Source organism: Neolamprologus multifasciatus, chromosome 3 (genome assembly GCF_963576455.1).
Source record: "Neolamprologus multifasciatus chromosome 3, fNeoMul1.2, whole genome shotgun sequence".
NCBI lineage: Eukaryota > Metazoa > Chordata > Actinopteri > Cichliformes > Cichlidae > Neolamprologus > Neolamprologus multifasciatus.
Genome location: NC_140441.1, coordinates 24,610,677 through 24,632,336, shown reverse-complemented (window position 1 = coordinate 24,632,336; position 21,660 = coordinate 24,610,677). Strand labels below are relative to the sequence as shown.

Below are 21,660 nucleotides of genomic sequence, written 5' to 3'. Positions count from 1 at the left end.
TCTGTGTCTTCTCCTACTACATTTGTTGTGTCATTACCTGACTTAATAAAATATAACAAACATGTTGTCTTTTTCAGACTTTACTTTCCCTCTTTACTGGGACCCCATGGCTGCCAATGAGACTATGAAGGTGGTTTCTCTGGAGACTTCTTCTGCAGAGTATCAGAGTGTGAAGGAGGCTTTCAAACGAACTGTCCCCAAAACTGTGATGAAGGTGGGTGGCTTTTCCCGCACAAGTACATATATACACAAGTACATGCATACAAGCTGAAAAAGTTGATTGTGTGGTTACAGTGCAAACTGGTGAGCATTACTGGCTGTAATGTGGTCTGCTTAACTGGTCAGCTATCATGATACATGTTAACATTCAGGGATTGTATTAAGTGCACCAGACTTTACATCAGCAGTGCATGTGGTCATTAATTACATATTTTGGTAACATAAAAGGTGTAACAAAAAGGTATTTCTTTTTTTTAATCTAAAAAATGTAAAAAATATTTTTCCATTGGAATTTCTTTTTCCTGTATGTCCTGTAACCCGGGGCAACTGCAGCATCATCACATACCTGCTCTCCTGCTAACCTCTGTAAATTTTGTATATTTTGCTTTATTTAATTTTATATATATGTATACACACACACAGACACACACACACATATATGTATATATGTATATATACATATTTGGTATACATATTGAATAATGCGCATACATTCTTATATTTGTACATATATTTATTCTTATAATTCTCAGATTCACATTCTTATAATTCTCTTTGTTCTTATGTTATTGTATTTTGCACACCTCTGTTGCTTGTGAAGCTTGCACACAAGAATTTAACTCGCAGGGTCTGTACCAGTGTACCTGCACATAAAAACAATAAAAGTGATTTTGATCCTTTTGTGTCCACACGTAAAACATGATTGAATTTAATTAATTTATTTAGTAAATTTATATATTAAAATCAAAATGAAAAAACAGAAATACAGGAAATTAAAGAAATCAGTCACATTGTATCAACAAATTAATTGCCACATTAAAAAAATAAATACATTTTATTTTATTTTATCAATCAATCTATCTGTCTATGTTGGATATTTGCAGTTTCTGGCTCTGTGGTCCATTGAATTGAATTCAATGTATTTGCTCAGAAATGCTATGAAAAATTCAAACTCCAAACCCTACCTGAGAAATATCATGTTTGTAAAGTGTTTTTAATTTTTAAGTTTCTAAAGTTTTCAGATTTGCAGTAAGAAAGTCATTAATTATTCACTGCTGTAATCTAAACTTCTCATACCTGAAACACATGCCTCAGTTTATGGTTACCACCATAAAGACATGAACTAAGCCATCAGATGTAATTAATATCCACACTGCTTTGTTTGGCATCTCTTTGATCATTTGGTTTCGGTCTCTCTTGTCAGATTGAACGTTTGCAGAACGTTCACCTGCGGCGCGCCTATGAAGCCCAGAAGAAGCACATTTCTGATAAGAACGCACACGAGGGAGGAGCAGCGGAGAAACCTCTGTACCACGGGACGACTCAGGAAAACTGCCACTCCATCATGACAACTGGATTCAACAGGAGTTTTGCTGGGCAAAACGGTGATAATTGTTACTGAACAAGACAACATTTTTCTGTTGCTTCAAAACGAATCACTAGTGTTGACTTTGTCTTAGAAATTATTACCTCCACCAGGGTTTTACATATACATGTAAGTCTTTACAGCTCTGATCACTCTGACATTGTGTCTATATTGGTCCACCGTTATGTGGTGACAGATAGATCATTTGCAGACTGCTTCAAGTATTTTATAGTCTTGAATGTGGTTGTATTTAACCATCATTTATAGACACAAACAGGACTCTTAGGATATTAAATGCAAGACTTACAATACTTACATAATATATGTTGGAAGTCACCATGTTTTATCTATGATAACCTATTACTAATTTCCTTTTTTTTCTTCCTACATTCAGCAACTGTACACGGTCACGGGACCTACTTTGCTGTAAACGCCAGCTACTCAGCCCAGCCCACCTACTCCAAGCCAGCTGCTGATGGTTCTCGGTTAATGTTCGTCGCCCGAGTCCTCACAGGCGTCTTCACTCAGGGCCAAGCTACCATGAAGGTGCTTCCACTCCGAAACAGCCAGCAGCCTCACAACCGCTTCGATAGCGCAGTGGACAAAATTGATAACCCTACCATGTATATTGTGTTCCATGACAACCAAGCATACCCCGACTACCTCATCACATTCAAAGGAGATTAAGGGAAAAGTATTTTCTACTGTGGAAAAATGAAGGTTTCTGAAAAATCCAAAAAGAACAATATTAAAGTTATATTTCTAACTACATAAAGATTTGTGTAGTAACTGGAAGTGTGTGGAAAAGTTACATTTGTAAAGGACCCAGAAACTTTATCATAGTTTACACTAAATATTTAGGAAAGTTTTGCACACAAAACTAATTTTCCCTGTTGGGTACCTATGTGGTAGGTTTCTCTTACAAGAAGATAATGCACTTTTCATACTACAAGCAATTATATTTAATGCAAGCACGAGTTTATTTCTTCAGTGTTAAAGGATATCTTATCATAATCTAGTTCTGAAAGCTGTAAGAATTATGCAAACAGAAGCTGCTTATATACGAAATATATGAAATATGAAGAAATATGACATGTTTGTACAAACACACACAGAAGGCATGTCACATGATTATGCATTTCTATTCTTTCATTTGGTTGATATTTGAATCTTACATCTTCAGAAGATTTATTGTATGCTTGTCTGGTCCTTTCTTGTACAAAGAAAAATAAGAGGAGGTAGGTGATCAACACTCAAATAGAAACTGTGAAATGTAAATATAATTGTGGTAATATTATGCAAAGACATATAAAAACATATTCAATTCATAATTAGCTAACTGTTGAACATAGCAAACTGTCTGCAGAGGAGTTTAAAATGTTAACTGTGTTAAAATGAGAGTTAAACACATGAGTGATGAGATAATAGCTCCAATGGGATGATAATCTTTCTTGTCACACAGTTAAATGTGGCTTGATATGTTTCCTTGGAAGTATTTCTCCCCCCTAGTGGCCAACAAATGATTAAAATTTAGCTTTGAAATTAAATTTATTTAAATGTGCTTATTTTAGAGCTAAGGATTATTCAGGTTGTCAAAGGGTCAAAACGATAATTTTCCCATATATCATAAAGTCAAACCTCCTGTTTTCATTTACTCAAAAGCCAAATCTTTTTTAAAATGCAAGTCATCTAGCAACTAGCTATTCATTTCACTGCTATCTCTGCAGCATTTGAAAGAAATATCAGTAGTGCTGAAGATAAAGAGCTGAAAAACTGCAGTTTTGTATAGCACATTTATATATGCCTATATAAATGTGCTATACAAACAGTTGTTCATCATCACTCACCTGTAATATCTGGACTTTGGCTCCAACATCCCAGGTCCTTCCATGCGAATGTGGATGTTCTCCAGGTTAAAGCTGAAGAAGTTTGTAAACTCCACAGTTGCTATCATCTATTCTCTACCAGAAACCTGAAATACACACAGGAATTGTAAAAATCCAGCTTTGTATATGATAAACAGTTTCTGGATAGGGCATCAAGCAACTAATGAAAGCAAAGTAAACCGTCTGACTGCGTGCCACCAGGTTTGTCTTGTGATGTAATGTGATGTAGGATGCATACTGCAATATGAGAAAACACCAGCAAAGAAAAATAATGTGGCAAAAGCACACAAAAAACATCAGAAATAGAAAAAAAACTGCAAGAACTAAAATTAAATAAATAAATTGTGAAGATAAAGTGTTTCTGGGGACACACATGAGCTGCAGCAGTGACAGAAACCAAAACATGCGAAAGGTTACACCGAGGTACCCAAACAGAGGGTACAAGTGTTTTAACCACATGAGTCATATAATGGTCATAAAATGGGGCAGCATGGTGGTTCTGCACAGCAAAAAGGTCCTGAGTTCAATTCCACCATCAGGCTGGGGTCTTTCTGTGTGGAGTTTGCATGTTCTCCCCGTGTTTGCGTGGGTACTCCGGCTCCACCGTCCAAAGACATGCAGTTAGTGGGGATAGGTTAATTGGATAATCCAAATTGCCCGTAGGCGTGAATGCAAGAGTGAATGTGAGCGCAAATGGTTGTCTGTCCCTGTGTGTTAGCCCTGCGACAGACTGGCGACCTGTCCAGGGTGTACCCCGCTTCTCACCCTATGACAGCTGGGATAGGCTCCTGCGCCCCACGCGACCCTGAAAAGGACAAGCGGAAGCGAATGGATGGATGGAGTCATATAATATTGTAGGTAATACCTATAGTATTAACTGCTGATTGGTTTTGTATTCTGATTTTCCTTTAAATTGATTTCTGATATCAGGAAACAGCTATAAAGTTAACTGGTGTTTGTTTATGTGTTTGTTTTGGAATATTTATTGTTTTAATTGATTTTGTTATCAGTTGGAATCAATTGGAGTTCATCCTGATCTTTTAATTATCAATTAACACTGTTAGGGTTAACTGATAACTGTTTTACATCTGTTCTTTGTATCTTGATCTTTCAGCTAACACTTTTATGGTGACTGCTATTTATTTCTGATCATTGCATTTGATCTTGGGATTAATTTCTGTTATCAGTTGATGACAAGTTAATAGTCTTGGGATTAGTTGTTTTGCTTTTACATTTGATCCACGGTCTCATTGCAGGAGGGTAAGAACTTGATGGTTAAGTGTGAAGCAAACTGCTACTACCCTCAGGATGTTGAGATAATTTGGTACAACGAGGATCCAGTCACTCCACATCCTAAGCCACTGACCCACAGTGTTCTGTTGAGCCACAAAAAAGTCAGGACATGACCTTCTCGCTGTCAGGTGTTTTCTGCCTCCAGGTAGTGATCAGGGACTCTGGGAAAAGGCTCACATGCAGTGCCCGTTACAAAGAGCTTCACCCTGAATGTGGAAGGTAAGTTATTAAAAAGAACTCGGGACTTGTGACTTTGCTAGAAATTACGCTGGACAGAAATGCAGATTTTGCAGCTTTAACAATCTTCTGATATTTTGATAAGCAGTCACATAGGATGCCCAAAGACTCTAGTTCTGCACTAAGGTTGGCATCAAAGAGGACAGAGTTAGCAAAAGCAGAGGGAAAGTGAGTGGCGGTCAATAAATTTATCATGTGCAACTCACACTCAGGTCCCTCGCTGTTCAACTCAGCATTACACAGTGCAATATTAAACATCACTGGGAAATGATCTGATATCCCACAATGCTTGATTTCCATAATACAAACATCCAGACCATATGACAGCACCAGATTGAGTGTGTGACCTTTTTCATGACTTGGATCACTCACCCACTGAGATTAAAAGTGTCAATAAGGGCAAGAAAGTCCTTTACTGCTGTTCCAGTCTCACAGCAAACATAGATGTTAAAATCACCAGGAATTCCAATTGTAATGAATTATTCACACATTTAATTAATTATTTAATGGTGTAATTAATTAATTCATTTTGTCACTCCTGGCCCTCCATAAGCTCCATGCTTACAGTCTGTATCAAATCAAATTCTAACTCTACTGTCTGAAGGATACAGCTGATTGTGCTCTGCAGGTAACATTTTCACTCTCTTCTGTTGTCCAAGTCTTGTGCAAACTATAGCCTCGTGTCATGGCACTCAGTGTGGCCTTCTACTACTGTTGCCCATTAGCTTCAGAGTTTGTTGTATTGTTCATTCAGAGATCCTCTTTGGGGCAACAGTTTAGCTCAATGACAAAAAGTTTCTGATTTCTTGTCATAAAATATCAGATGTTAAAAATAACAGAAATGTTTTTTTTTTTAATTTTCCATAACCTATAAAACTTTGGACTGTACTATGTTTAAACATGCAACCCTCCCCTCCCCCAAAATGAAAAGCAAACAAAAAACTTTTTCCCGTAAAGACAGATTATCAAGACCAAATAAAACTAAAGCAAATAGAAACACAGTGTGAGGCTGATAGGATCTGAGTGTTAGAGCTTCTTTAAAACCCATTAACAATAGTTTTAAATCTCATGTAAAGAAGAGGGCAAAAGATAACAGTCCACACTCTTTTTTTCCTGAGAGATATTTTTTTTAATTAAATGTAACCAATGAAAACATATGAACACACACTTATAACAGGCACAGTGAAAAAGCCAAGATTGCAAGGCTTGTGGAAAAAAACAAAACAAAAAATCTCTCGCCAGGTACTTTGGGATACATTAAAGGGCTTTCTGAGAGCGCAAAATATGTCTTATTCTGTAAATAAAAACTAAAAACACCAACACAAAATGACTTTAGTTAGCTAATGAAATCAAAGAAATAGATCAGCTGTATGCCGAGGATTAAATACCAAAACAAAAAACGAAATTATATAATAAACAGTTGGACTGCATTTGACCTCCTTTTGACATAGTTGAACATTAGCTTTTGAAAAGTAAAAGTTTATTTTATATGCATAGTGACAGACCCGGCAGGACGCTATCCAACCAGTTGAAGTGTATCCAGGCCAAACAACATATTACAAAAGTCAGAATGAACAGATAGCTGCAGTTAAACATTCTTTCTGCACTGACCAAAAGTATGAAGAGAAGAGTAAATAGAAAAATGGGATGAGACACTCACAAGGCAGCCCCCTGAGCAGAGGTGGACAGGTACAAAGGTACAAAAATTTGTTGCAGTACTTAAGTCGAATTTTCAGGTATCTGTACTTTACTTGAGTAGTTGTCTTTTTTTGACTGCTTTTTAATTTCACTCCCTACATTTTAAACCAGTGTCTTTAATTTCTACTTACATTTTTAAAATAGACTCCTTACTTTTGGTTTAACACATTTGAGGGGAGTTATTATTTCATGTCATGGCCTTCAAATACCAAACCGATTTGAGCCTAAACAGTAACACATGAAAGGCAGTCAGCGGATGTTGCATAAAAAGAGGCAAAACTGGGTGCTGTAGTCAGGGGTTAAAGTGGGACGGTATTTTTTTTTTTTTTTGTTTATTTATTTTTTTATACAACAATGGTGTCCAAAAGTTGCAGCTGTGGTACTTCAGCATCTAGATAACACTACTAAAGACGAGCAAACACAAAGGGAGTAACATGTGGTAAATAATTTCAAATGCAATGCTTCTGTGGCAGGATGAATGTTATCCTTTGGTTCAACCCACTTTCAGCCTGGCGCATTAGGGGGCGCTAGTATAAATAGTGGCCATGTGAGCATACCTGGATCGCTTACCTGTGATCTCCTCTTTGGTCACCTGACTTCCCCTTGGTGTGGCAGAGAGCATTCTGAAGCCTCCATCGTGGCTGGTAGGTGTTTACCCATCGTAGTGTGTGCATTACCTTACTTGATGGTAAACGGATATTGTTTTTAGGGCATAGCTGTGGAAGCCTCCTATGAGCCCCTGCTCATGTTTCATGACGCGGGGTTACTCGGTACGTAATTCAATTTCGTCTCGATCCTTGCCTTTTATTGTTTGTTTTATAGTAATTATTTATTATGCTTTGCAGGAAGTGTGGGCCTTGGTTTTACGCAACGCCACACTAACTGAAGTGCTGCTGCTTTGCTTTGCTTGGCTTTTACCGTCTGTTCCCGTTGCGAAGTTTCTTTTCCTGCTGCTGTCCGCTTTTTAACGTGGACGTCGGCGTGGACAGCGGCCATATGCACGCCGGTTATGGGAGTCAGCTGGCGTACATATTGATGAGCGTATGATTAATTTATAGTCGGGCAGACGGCTAGTTGGAGTAATACGGCGATTCCGTTTGCTCCAGATTTTAAAGTTTTATCTAGATTGTATGTTGTTTTTCTGTTTTGATTTGTAGTTTGGATTTTTGTTACACCACTGGTGGGAGGCCCTTTTTATAGCTGCAGATCACCAGTGTGGTCCTGCAGTAGGGTTATCCCCCAGCGCTACATTAGTTTTGTTGTAATCTATTAAAATTTTCTTTGTTTCTTTTATTCAGATGCGGAGTGCCGACGTGGAGGAGACCAGGGTGCCTTGGTGGTGGGATCCTTTGAGTGTACACACCTGCCTTGTTTAGTTTATTAGTGTGAGTGTGTGTGATTTTTGTGTTGTCTTGGTGTATTTTCTTTTTTTGAATTTGTGCGTGGCATCCCTGCCCCTCCACTGGTAAGCCTCAGCGCTGAATATATTTTTAAGCATATTTGTACGTGGATTTTTATGATGGTGTTTTAGATAATTGTTAATAAATTGTCAATTTGTTTTAACATTGAACCTCGTCTCTGTACGGAGTATAACAAACCTAACTGCCTTCGTGGTGATTAGTGTTACTGATTATTCTCTGGGTGAAATTCCCAGAGTGGTGTTGTCTTTTAAAACTGAAGAGTATTTACTTTATTCTCACCTCGTGCTGCCACACTTCTATCAGCTCAACAAACATCAGCAAACACACAAACTGTTTGTGTGCAGTTTGTCACACAGTGTGTTGCTAGCTTAAGGTCCAAGGGAGGTCACAGGGAGAAAGGAGGAAGTTCTAACTTCAAATGCTGAGGGATGCCAATTACTCAAGAACTGAACCAAAAATTAGTGACAGCACGTCTTATGGAGTGATGAATTCAAGCTGCAGTCATCCTGCCTGCCCTCCTGGACTCCTTTGAGCCTTGGTTTCAGTAACAGATACCAAATAAGCAACCACTTCTTCCAGCACCAGGCAGGGCATTATCCTAGGTCAGGGGTCGGCTCCGGATCCGCATGCGGCTCTTTAGTCCTTATGCTGCGCATGGTTTGGGAAAATAAATTAGAAGTATTTAGCTAAAGTGTAATTTATTTATGTTAGTTCTTTTTTTAACTTGTAGTTCTTAATTGTAAGATTATTGTGATATTGAAATACAAAAATAAAATTATATTTTATTCATCGCTCAAAATAGGCATCACACTCACAGAAGCCGGTGTACCCGCCGAAACGCCGTGCATTTATCGAGACTTTCAACCCCAGGTAGGCCAGTTATGGATCTTTGGATCCACATTATGTCAGCAGCTATTCTCCACCATGAACTATGTTAAAAACAAACACTGCTCACGCCTCACAGATGACAGCTTACAGTCCTGCGTAAAGATGAAAGTGACTTCGTACAGCCCCGATTTGCAGACCCTGTGCGCAGAGGTTCAGGAGCAGAAGTTCCATTGTAAACATATCACGGCAGACCCGACGATGTTTCCATGAACATGCTTTTCAGCATCTCTTTATTGACCACTTTTCACACATGGTTGCTGTACGCATGCAGCCGGCTGTGTCGGGCTGTAGCTTTTCAGCTCACAGCCCGACACATACCAACAACAGCATAGATGGCACAGACGTTAAGGCCGCGAGGCGTGATTGCGGGTACTGCTCAGGTGCGTCCGCCTCCCCTGCAGCGGTGCTGCAGACCACACCCCGCCACACACATTAACCAGGTAAAATACACATTAAGGCAGAATTTTACAAATATCTATTTTCCTTTTTATTTTTTTTTAAGCAACATAGGGCTTTTTTTCCAATTATTTTTTAAAAGCCAGGTCAAGGCTTCAAAAGCCCAAAGGCGATTGTCACGAACTTAATATACTGAAAGTGCTTATTTAGTACTTATTGTTAAGGGTGGCGGCTCACAACAGTTTTTGTTTGCTACATGGATCATTTTAGTTCAGCTGGGTGGCTTTCCTTTTGTTATATTTCTTTAAAAATGTGTTAATTACATAAATAGAGCCCAGAAGGGCCGATGGCACGATATGGCAGCCTCGCGTCTGTCAGTCTGCCCCAGGGCAGCTGTGGCTACAACTGTAGCTGCCTCCACCAGTGCGTGAATGTGAGAGTGAATGAATAATGGAATTGTAAAGCGCTTAGGGTGCCTAGAAAAGCGCTATATAAATGCAATCCATTATCATTATTATTATTAAATAAAATTAAATTTTCTCTGTAGCACTTCATAGATTTCATAAGCAACACACCTTAGTTTTTCACACAAAGCGTAAAGGTAAAAAACAATATATACAGTGTTATCTTCATTTTAGATGTCAAAAAGTATTTGCGGCTCCCAGTGTTTTCTTTTGCGTGAAAACTGGGTCCAAATGGCTCTTTGGGTGTTAAAGGTTGCAGACCCCTGCCCTAGGAGAATATGAGCAAGCCCTGAAATTCTTAGGAGAACAGCATGGATGCCCTGTATTAATGCCTGTTTCTGTGCAAATCTTGCCGCGAAACCTGAACCGTGAGGTCTATTCACATGTGTGCATGCCACTACTGGAAGTCAAAAGCTAAAAATGCCTGCTCTGTTGACTGCTTCTGTTCCCCCTTGCCTAAATCTGTAAATAAACTTGTGGAACCTTTACAGTGCTTTGTGCTCGGGTGACCTTTCTACTAATCTATGACACGTTCTTCATAATTCACAACACAGCGATCATCCTGTGTTTCATACTCAGTCAGCATCTTCATGGTGTTACTCTGTATCACGTCTGTGATATGTATGTTATGTATGTTATCTGTTATTTCAGAATGCCATTACAGATCAGTAGTTGTTACAACACTTCACTCACTACAACCACATTTCCTTCCTGGATTTTGGTAAAATATTAGGAAAACATCAATACTTACAAAATTAACTCTTCTCTCTCTCCAGTGTTAGCATAAATAGAATGGAATACACATTTGAAAACTAAAAACTTTTTAAAAAACTACTACTTGCTTTGAAGACAGCACCTGGTGCTAAACAAGTCTGTGGACAAAAAACCCTACATCTTAAGTATCTTAAAATTATTAGATTTTTTTGACCTGTAGAATTTTCGCATGACCAACTTTTTGTGCTTTTAAGATATCTGGAGACCAAACAGACGGGGCTGGTCATGGGTGTTAGCATCTGTGCTAAGTGGGAGGGGCATGGTGGTTGAGGGGGTGTCTATTTAACAGACGCTGACTCTGAAAATCTTTGCAGTGAGTCATGGGCTGTTCAAGAATTCTGACATGGACACTGAGTGTCCTCCTGAGCTGGATGTGTGTGGATCAAGCGGTGGCTGAACCGTAAGTTTAAGTGTTCTTTATAAAGAAAAATAGCATTTATTTGCTTTGTGACTTTGTGTGTAACAAAGTCACAAAGTTGTAGTTGAAGTTGGCACGAGTACTGGTTTAGGGTTTCCTTCTTTGTCAGTGCTTTATGCGTTCATCTGTCTGTGTCTGCAGGCAGTACCTGGTGGCCATTCCTGCAGTTATAGAAGCTGGAGCTGAGACCAAATTCTGTGCAAGTCTTCTGCAGCCCAGTGAGACTGTGGTCATGACTGTCACTTTGATGTCCAGAGAGGAGAATACAACCCTGCTCATCCATACATCCAATGAAGAGTTTCATACTTGTACTCAGTTTAAGGTGAGCTCCCCAAGATGGGTTTTGAGTCACTTGGTAATTTCTAATATATAAAAAAAAGACTGCAGGTGAATACAATCAAGTATTTTAAACATAACACACAATTATTTATTTATTCTTATTTATTAATGTGTCTCATCCTCTAAAATACTTCTCTTAAAGGCTCCTTCAGTGGAAGGAGAAAAGATTCTGGATTTTGAGGTGGAGGTAAGAGGAGACACATTTCACTCAAAAGAAGTGAGAAAAGTCATGATCAAAGCCTACAAGGCCAGGACATTCATCCAGACGGATAAACCCCTCTACCTCCCTGGACAAACAGGTAAGAGTGAGCTGATGACCCATCAGAGCTAGATGGACTTATTCTGATACAGATTCAGCCTCTTAGAATTTCTGCCCCCAGCTGCCTGGAGTTCCCCCCCCCCCTCCTTTTCCTGGGGCGTATTGAACTTCCACCATGAACATGTCCCCTTCCCTCGAAAACAAAACCTTTTATTTCTATAATTTCCAGATATTTTGATAGCATGTCAAGCCGAACTATGATAATTACAAACTATTGAGCAAGTTTTGAAAATGTGAATTGAAGTTAGTCTGGCCATGTTTGTACAAATCACCGAAACTATTTCCAGCAAACATTCATTCATTCATTCATGTTTTCTTTTCAGAATAATCTAAACATTAAATAGGCAAATAAAAATATGTAAAAATACAGCAGTGCTGCACAATCCAACTACTCTCTGTGTCACCTACACCTTTGAAACACATTATTGTCTTTGAGACACTTAGATTTAAATTTTTAAACTGTTATGCCTTCAGTCTGAACAAGTATATGCTACAAACTGTTTTTCTAAATTGTTCAGCATTATGATTCTATGATAAATGCAGAAGCCTTGACAAAATTCATGGATGCTGCTTCACAATGCAGATTTTTATTAACTATAAATTATTTTAAAAAATGCCTATTAAATGTATTTAACAGTTTATAAAGTGACTGACTTAAAACACTATGGACAAAACATAACAGTTGTAGCTGCAGTTTGGCTTTTTGTTATTTCTGTAAAGATACCCCTTGTTCACAAACATATCCTAATATGAGTTTGAATCCTCTTATTGTAGCTGTCAGGAAAGTCTGGTACAGTTTGAAGGTGCAAATACATCATTAACATTTATATGGGCCTTTTTGTTAGGTTACAACTTAATATTCTGATTTGTCCTATAAAGTTCTTTAAACTCTGACCCCGTTTAAGCCAGCTATCATTTCTTTACATTTTGCTTCGGAGAAGTCAGATTCTCATCTGCTGTATTTTTTTTAAAGTGCTCTTCAGGCTTCATGAAAGTCTTTCGCTCCTACCAGACACACCAGTCCACCATGTCCATTTCACGCTTTGCCTCTGCAAGGGACACGAGGATGAGCAATATAAAATATATACACATTTAATTTACTTTAAGCTTGTTATGAATAGAAGCAAAGAGAAAATTATGTTAGTACTGCTGCTTATTTGGCAGTAATGATGTTGGAGAATGCGTCAGTTTCATTTCTTGGTCAGGATTTATTACTCATTAAGGTGTAAAATCTTTGAACTTCTTCCAAAGTGCATTTCAGAGTTGTTGCGCTGGACTCCAAGTTGAGACCTGTCAGTCAGCTGGTGAGTATTTCTGTCCCTCCTTTCCTCCTTGACTTTTATCACTCTGAGTTTATCAGTCAACTTGCACTAACAAATCGATAGTACAATGTATTGTCTGTGTTTAGTAAATTGCTTTTTACTTATTCTGTAATAGCTTTAACAAGCAAACACTTGGAGTATACAAAATAACATTTAAAAAAATTACATACTGTTCAAAGTCATTTTATGTTCAATTGTGTTACGTATTTAATATTTTTGAATTTCTACCAAGCCTGCAGTTGGATAGAGACATTGGTAGGACACTGTATGAGAAAATCATTTCCTCTAACAATTTTCTCACTTTTGTTCATTTTGATTTTTTGCCTTTTAGTGCAACATCATTGAACTTGAGGTAAGAAAATATCCACACATCATTTTATTTTCTTTTTTACATTCAGCATGTAAATCTAATAGATTTGTTAAGGGTCTAAACGTTCCTTAAAGCCAACAGCACAACAAAGTGCAGCAACTCTGAAATTTATATGCTGATTCTGATATCAGTGTTTTACCGTGGTGCAATTTTGTTGATATATAAACAGTATATATTGTGTCAGGTTATTTCTTACACCTTTACATTAAACACACAGCACTGATAATTTAACTATTTTGTATAATTACAATACAAACAAGTAGAAGAACAGCTGACAGGGAGCCTAAACTTCACCATAACATATCAAAGCTGGATAGAGAAGAACATGGTGCTTTAGCAGAAAACTAAAAGTATAGCTTCAAACATTAGTCCACTGAGGGCACTCATTGGCTATAGTCATTCCAATTTCAGTGCGTGACATGAAGGTGGGAAAGATGGGAACTAAATGGAAGAAATAGAAAATACCGAAAGATCAGGAGGTTTAGGAAGCTATATAACATTATATTATAAGTAGAATGAAAGAATAGCTCAAGTATTGAATCAGTTTTTCAAAAGGCTGAAAATCATAGACAGCATAAAAGATAGCTGCTGTGATGTTGTCTCTATTATGACATTATGAAGCCTTGAGGTAAGCAAAAATCTGCATCTGCACAGGATCATTATCACTGTATAATCTGTCATGATCCTGGGGTTTTTTTTGCCCAGCATTTTCCATTTTCCTTGTGTTAGTTGTGGAGTTTCTGTCTGTTTATATTTATATTCATAAGTCGCTTTAGTTTTCTTATCTTTAGGGTTCTCTTGGTCTTGTCTCTGTTTCCTCCCCAGCATGTCCTATGTTATTGTGCCTCCCCGTGCAGTCTTTCATGTCTGGTTAGGTGTGTTAAGTTCTGTCTCTTGCTCTCAATTTCCCAGTCATGTCTCGGTCTCCAGGTTTTTGCCTGTTGGCCAGCCATGTCTCCGTGTCTCTCTCACTCCACCTGTTGCCTGTGTTTCAGACAGACAGACAGACAGATTATTAGCAAGAATGAACATGATTTATTGCTGATTAAATTGGAGCTTAGACGCTGGTGGTGGAGATGAAGGTGTCTTGAATGGAGCTTGAGTGATGAGAGGTGGGGATGGGGATGAGTTGGATTGCACAACAGCATCTGCAAAGGAAAAAAACAGATGCACAGTGAGATTTAAAGTATGCGCTATGAATGCTGATTGGCCTGGAAAAGGCTGGAGAAGGTGATTGGACTAGACCAGTGATGACACAAACAGCTTAAAAACGTGGGAAAGTGGAAGAATAAAACTTAAGATTCCCAGCACCTGGAAGCAGATAGATGTGAAGCCATCCATCTTCCTTGATGAACTTGAGCATAAGCTTCATTTACTCAGTCTGCATCTTAGTGTGTGTTTCTTGTACTTCCAGTTTTACTTTGATAGTCTCCTGTCTCAGCATGTTCACTTTTGCCTCCCGTCTTTTTTGTTAGATTACGTTTAGCTGTGTTCCCACCTTCATTTGCCCTTCGTTTCTGTGTATTTATGTCTGCATCTCCCCTCTGTTTCTTGTCACAATCTTGCTCATTCCCTGGCTGTGTGCTCTGCCTGTTTGTCTGGTTCTAGTTCATTCCTGTTTTGGTTTTGTATTGCTTAAGTCCAGCAATATACTCATCAATTTTTGAGTTTAGTTTTTGTCTGAGAGTTTGTGTTTTGGGTCCTCCATCGTGCCTGTTTCACAACACCATATGACATAACCTCTTAAGCCCCAATGCCAAACCGATCTCCTGTCTTTTGCCCCCTTATCTGGGGGTGTATAGGCTTAAGAGGATAACCACTTTGCCAAGTTCCAGAAGAAGACCCAAACTGTCACACTTAAGTGAAAAAAAAATAAAAATTAGGATTTTCAGGAACCACCAAGGCCCAAACCCAACATGAACTGGGAAGTGGAAACTGCTGAAACATGAGCCCTTTCACTGTCCACAGTGAGGCAAGTTAACATCACCATGGTTTAAGATGGTGCAGACAACAAAAGAAACATCTCTCCAATACTGACACATTTAAGCTCAATTGAAATTTGTAGCTGTCCACATGGGTGAGCCATTTGCCTTCTGGAGAAAAGTTTGATGCACAGATGACACACAGATTGAGCTGTTTGGTCACAATGACAAGAAGTATGTTTGGAGGAGTTAAGCTTTCAAACCGAAGAACACTGTACGAGCTGTCAAGTAGCAGTGATAGCATCACCTGTTTTGCTTCTCCTGGTACTGGTACATTGCACAAACCAGATGAAATAATGAAGGAGGTTTATTGTATCTCCACATTCTTCAACTTCACCTGAAGTGAATAGCTAGACAGCTGAAACTTGGACACAATTGACTGCTCCAACAAGACAATGATCCCAAACACAAACTAAAACTGAATGGATAAGGCAGGCTTACATTACTTTCTGAAAGCCTTGTTCTTAATTCTATTAAAAATGTCTTACTTCAACCTTAATTCTACCAATTCTGCTAAGAAGAATGGTCAAATAAATGACTTGAAATCCTGCCTCTCTTCTCCCACTCATCTCTGCTATCATTCAACTTTAACAACCTCTTTCTAATCTAATCCAAGGACACAACGACCGAGACTGTCCAAGCCGGGGCTCGAACCGGCAACCTTCCGATTACAAGGCGAACTCCCAACTCTTGAGCCACGATCGCCTCACTAATTACTTAAAACTTTAGTAATTTAAGCCATTTTAAGATATTTTTTTCAAGAGATTTTTGTAACCAATACAGAATTACAACATATTGTAACAAAGACTTATAAAAAAAATTCCCCCCAAAGTAGCAGAAAAATAGAATAAAATAAAATTGTGCAGAAGTAAAGAATTAGTCTTTAAAGTCCAAATGGTACCGGTGGGGCCCATGACAAATGGGTGCATTGCATTTTTTGTGAGAGTTATTCTTAAATTGGTTGTGACATATATTTGACCATTGTTTATAGGTCAGGTTTTTATATGGGGCAAATCCAAGGACCAGTTCAGCAATTACAGATCCCAGAGTGTTCCAGTTTTCACTGGATGGCGACCATCCCAGATCCTAGGGGACGATATACATTTACACGCACACTCATTTGCACATTGATGGACTACAATTCTCTGCTGTACAAGTAGTGCAGTAGGACAGACAATCACACACATTTATTTTTTCTGTATAGTCATTTCAACCTGGAAAAATAACAGTCTACAGAAATAATAATAATAATTAAAAAAAAACAAAACAAAAGTCACTATGACATTTTTCCCTATGATAAGTTTATGTAACATTTTGATCACAATTTTATATTGCCTATACTGGAGACCAGATGAGATGCAGTAGTCCAGTTCTCTCTTATACCAGGTTATTAGACTTTCATTTGTTTGTTTTTTACTCAATAAGCAGAAATACATACATCAATATATGCACCAGGCAACATTTAGGGTTCACCAACATACTCTTTAATATGCAAACAAGTGCAAAAAATTGAAAAGGTTAAGTTGTACACGTACTTCTCTTGTATTTAACAGAATCCCAATAGAAACAGGATTGGACAATGGTTAAATGAAACATCCAATAATAAAATATTGCAGCTTTCATACTCCTTGAACTCTGAGGCCCATGAAGGAACGTACAAAATAATAGTGTCTGTGGGTGAAGATAAATTTGTTCACAAATTCAAGGTGGAAAAGTATGGTAAGTCAGATCTTTAAAAAGACATTTTGACATTCTCTTTTTAAAGATTCTTAATACAATGCAGATGCTAACTTTGATATTTTGTCCCCAGTTTTACCCAAATTTGACATAACAGTAAATGTATCTGAAGAAGTGAGTATTGGCCAGGAAGAAGTTGATATTAAATTATGTGCAAAGTAAGTAGGAGTCCTTTCTTGACAAATGGCAATTTAGATCCTCACAAATTGGAGTTTTGTTTTGTTTTGTTTTTGTTTTTATTTTTATTTTTATTTTTATTTTAATAGGTACACATTTGGACAGCCTGTTCCAGGAAGTATTACAGTTACGATGTGCCGACTTCTTGAACGCTCTATTGCCTCTGCTAAGAAACACACAATAGAGGCGCCCTGCCACACAGAGACCAAACGGGTACAGTTATTCCAGTCTCAAATTTCTCCTGAAACAATGTGCAGATAAAAGCAGACCACATGCCCATGCAGAAGGTTTCTGTATGTCAGGAATTAATGCAGTACTTTATCATCATCTTATCTATCTCCAAATTTCGAGAATATAACAAATGAAATTTCAAGTTTAACTTGAATTTCAAGTAAATCATTTTTAGTGTCCTTAAGGCATTTATTTTTAATTCTGTATTATAAAATACCCAGTTACAGATTCAGTAATATTCACTGACTCCATTTTTTTTCTGCTGTTATGAATATGTTCTGTGGCTGATGCTTGTGTCAGTGTGTCAGCTCTTAACAAGCTAAATGATTAAATAATGAGTTTAAGTCATTTATTCCATTAGTAACACTGGTAGAGCTACAACCGGCTTAAGCAACTGCAACAAAGTCCAAATTGTTGCAACCTGCTTAACCTCCTAGAACCTGGCGTCCACATATGTGGACATCACATTTTGGGTTGTCTAGACCACAATACTAAATTTTCACCTGATTTCCACTTACAACGACATTATACTGATATTGTTCTATTGAAATTAAAACGAATATCCTTATATGTGGATATCAGGCCCTTGTAGAGCAAAATCAGTATAAAGATAATTCTTTGTTTTTACATTCATCAGGTCCCAATCAGCCCAAATAGCAAAGACAAATTAAAAATGCATGCCATGAAAGACTTCAGGTCTTAGGAAATAAAAGTATGATGTAAGCCTTTTTAAAATTATTTATATTTTATTGTTTTGGAATTTCTAGGCTGATGGAACAGGCTGTGCAGCTGTTACGTTCAAGATGTCAATATTCACCAAAATTAACAAAAAATTCCTTAAAGATCAGCTGAATGTCATTGCCAAAATGGAAGAGGAGGGAACAGGAAAGTCTTGCAGTTGTTATTTTTCATTTTATTTTAATTGTTACATTTTTTTAAATTATAGGTTATTGTGCATTTGCGGAAATATGGCATGTGCATTGTTTTAACATTGAGGTTTCGTATTCAGGCATTTCACGCAAACAAGAAATGAAAATAAGAATTTCTTTTGTCCTTGGAAAAGCGTCTTTTGTTGATGTTCCCAAGATTTGGGAACCAGGATCAAATGTGGAGGGAAAAGTAAGTTCAAATTTGTGCTATGTAATTTAGAATGTAGTGTAAATAATGTGGGTTTTAGTAATGAAACATTGTGGTTTGAACAGGTTAAAGCAGTATACTACAATGATACGCCCATTTCCAAAGTACCTGTGTACCTGTTTGTGGGAGAACGTTGGTCGGAACGCTTACTAGAAAATCTAACAACTGACAGCAACGGTGTCGCTGAGTTTTCATTCAGCACAGATAACTTTCATGAGGATATTAAACTCAGTGTAAGTAGATATTACAATTAATTAATTAGTGACTATAGTGAAACTGTTAAGATTATTTTACATTAGCTTCCATCTTCCAGTGACCTTTCACAGTGTTTTCTTCTTCATCAAATTATGTATGTTTCTTTCCTACAATTCAGGCAGCCCTGACACCAACCCTATACTTCCAAAGATATAGAACTCCTTTTTATGATTTAGGATATCACACTGTGTATACATCCCAACCTCCTTCTCACGATGAAAAAACATTCAGCTCGCTGAAGCTGAAGATGAAGGATAAACCCCTTTCCTGCGATGCAGAAGAGGATATATCTATTCAGTACACTATAGTGAGGGAAACTGCAGTTAACATGGATGTGGTATATCTGGTAAGTTATTGCTTGTCACAAGTTCATCCATAGTAAAAAAAAAGTAAAAAAAAAAAAAAGACAAAAAACAAAAAACATTTGAAAATCTACCAGTTTATCGAATGAAACAGAAAGAGTTTATTAATATATTCACATCAGAGAAAGTGGTTTGTAAATGCTGAAGAAAAAGCAACACATCATCTGCATAAAGACTAATTTTATGTTCTACATTCTTGCATTTTATTCCCTTAATTGCTATAGCCAGATAGCTGCTGCTAGTTTAATAAAAATTGCAAACAATGAAGGGGAGAGGGGGCATCCGAGCCTTTTGCCCCACTGGAGACAGAAGCTGGAGGATGTTCGGTCATTTGTCCAAAGTCCAGTCAATTTTCAAAATAAAAGACCACAAGCAGACTGCACTGTCTGTTTCTGAAACACTCCCGGCAGGACTTAAAGCTGGGAGAGACGCAAAATGCACAACGTCACAGATGGATTACACATTTTGTGTCATTTTCTTCTATATTCTTCAGGTGTTGTCCAGAGGAGCCATTGTCATGCAAGGATTTAAACAGATTAAATTTAAAGATCAGTCAGGTATGTAAAGACTGGCTCAAATCATGAGTTCATGAAATTCTTTTGTAATATCAGGTATTAAATCCAGTTACACTTTTAAAAAAAGTTTGGTGATTATTAAAATGAAATTGATATTATAGCTATTTTTGGTATGCTTGTTTGTTTCAGTGAATGAGGGTGAGGTGTCCTTTAAATTGAGAATTTCTACTGACATGGCACCAGTCGTCCAGATTGTAGCATATGTTGTACTTTCCAGTACGAACGTGATTGCCCACAGCGCTGACTTCTCTACTGAGAAATGCTTCAGTCACAAGGTATGTGTTGGTGTAAACTGTGTGCAGCTATACTAGATATATTGATTAGTGTAAGTTAAGTTTAATTATATGAAACCATGACATACAAAAAAACCCCCAAAAAACTTCAATCGAAGTGGAACAGACTCCCTCCCAACAAGGAAGCCACAGCTTTAGCAAACATCGAGTGGGCAGTGTGTCACAAGCGCCTTGAGGTCAGTACATGGACGAGGACCCAAGAGCAGATTCAAGCACAGGAAACAGTGATAATATAGTGGTTTTCACAAGTTCTAAACACAAGAATAAATACCGAAGGAGGGATACTTGGCAGGGCGTCAAATATGGCAAAACCGTGAACAGAGGGCTGGAGTTCCCCAGCCTGACTTGGGACACGTGGAATATGGGATTTATGCGCATGGATGCAGGGAGCCTTAACTTGATTGCTGTTCAGCTGATGATGGCCTTGATTTCATAGAGACCAATGCTGCGTGGGGCCTGCTTGCGGGAGGTATTTGCCATAGCTTTTGCCCTGGAGTATACCTGGGAGCCGGAGTTCTCAATCGATCTGCATTGTGGCGTGGTCAATTGAGAACCTTGAGCAGCACTTCCTGAGTCCAAGTCGAGATGTCATGGCAATGTAGATATTGGACTCATGGAATGGCGAGCTCCACCTCCGGCTGCAAAAAGAGGTTCATCAAGCAGAGCACAGTGGATAGTTTCCTCCACGTCCCAGGAAATTAAACCGCTCCTGTATTGGAGGCATAAACCTCTACTATGAACACAGGTGAACACCTGCATTCATCTGTATTAGCGAATGCAGGTGAATGCAGTTTTGGCCTGTTGTGTACAGGTGAAGGGTATCTTGGTGAGGTGAGTGAGTGGTTCTGCTACCTGATTGTAATTCCAGATGAAGCGGCAGTAAAAATTGACGAATCTGAGAACGTTTTTTTTTGAGATGTGGGAGTGAGACATTCCCTAACAGCTTGGACTTTTGCTGGGTCGGTCTTCACCTGCCCTCCTGCCAGGATGTAACCAAGAAAAGTGACTGAATATGAATGAAACTCCCCTTTCTCCGCTTTGATGTATAACCGGTTTCGAGAAGGCGCTTCAGCACAGATTTGATCTGGACCAGATGTTCCTCCAGAGTCTTGGAAAAGGTTAGGATGTCGTCTAAATACACAAACACAAAAACGTTCAAGAAGTTTCTCAGGACCTCATTAACTAATGTTTGCTAAAATGTGGGAATTTTAGTGAGACCAAACGTCATGACCAGATACTTTGAGTGACCAAAGGGGGACCAGATGATAGTCATTGTGTAGATTTAACTTAGAAAAAGTGGTGGCACCATGAACAGGTTCAAAAGCTGAATTGATGAGTGGGAGAAGATATTTGCTTTTGATCGCAATCTCATTTAAACTTCTGTAGTCAATACAAGGACGAAGGGTCTTGTCCTTCTTAGTGATGAAGAAAAAGCCTGCACCTACCAGGGAAGAGGATGGGCAGATGATGGGACTCTCAAATATACTTATCCATGGCTTCT

At 38.2% G+C, this 21,660-nt stretch overlaps 2 protein-coding genes and 1 long non-coding RNA gene across 4 annotated transcripts in view; 2 read left to right on the top strand and 1 right to left on the bottom strand.

Moving 5' to 3' along the window:
- Window positions 1-21,660, bottom strand: part of LOC146522196 (uncharacterized) — a 360,305-nt gene that overhangs the window by 86,338 nt on the left and 252,307 nt on the right. The gene's annotated exons all lie outside the window — the stretch shown is intronic.
- Window positions 1-21,660, top strand: part of LOC146522207 (protein mono-ADP-ribosyltransferase PARP14-like) — a 76,493-nt gene that overhangs the window by 7,630 nt on the left and 47,203 nt on the right. The window contains exons 12-14 of one of the 2 annotated variants that reach the window (XM_085155464.1): window positions 78-214; window positions 1,424-1,604; window positions 1,980-4,335. The exons of the other annotated variant lie outside the window; for it this stretch is intronic. Coding sequence (XP_085011590.1) covers window positions 78-214; window positions 1,424-1,604; window positions 1,980-2,272 — 611 coding nt within the window. The 3' untranslated portion in view covers window positions 2,273-4,335. Of the gene's footprint in view, window positions 1-77; window positions 215-1,423; window positions 1,605-1,979; window positions 4,336-21,660 lie in introns of those variants that run through there. 2 annotated transcript variants of the gene reach the window in all.
- The window catches only part of LOC146522208 (alpha-2-macroglobulin-like), a 34,403-nt gene continuing 20,613 nt past the window's right edge, over window positions 7,871-21,660 (top strand). Inside the window, exons 1-15 of the mRNA XM_085155478.1 lie at window positions 7,871-8,084; window positions 10,957-11,042; window positions 11,202-11,382; window positions 11,542-11,698; window positions 12,970-13,022; window positions 13,372-13,392; window positions 16,946-17,111; window positions 17,203-17,287; window positions 17,396-17,519; window positions 18,305-18,434; window positions 18,547-18,656; window positions 18,740-18,907; window positions 19,048-19,275; window positions 19,785-19,848; window positions 19,996-20,141. Coding sequence (XP_085011604.1) covers window positions 10,963-11,042; window positions 11,202-11,382; window positions 11,542-11,698; window positions 12,970-13,022; window positions 13,372-13,392; window positions 16,946-17,111; window positions 17,203-17,287; window positions 17,396-17,519; window positions 18,305-18,434; window positions 18,547-18,656; window positions 18,740-18,907; window positions 19,048-19,275; window positions 19,785-19,848; window positions 19,996-20,141 — 1,713 coding nt within the window. The 5' untranslated portion in view covers window positions 7,871-8,084; window positions 10,957-10,962. The remainder of the gene's footprint in view (window positions 8,085-10,956; window positions 11,043-11,201; window positions 11,383-11,541; window positions 11,699-12,969; window positions 13,023-13,371; window positions 13,393-16,945; window positions 17,112-17,202; window positions 17,288-17,395; window positions 17,520-18,304; window positions 18,435-18,546; window positions 18,657-18,739; window positions 18,908-19,047; window positions 19,276-19,784; window positions 19,849-19,995; window positions 20,142-21,660) is intronic.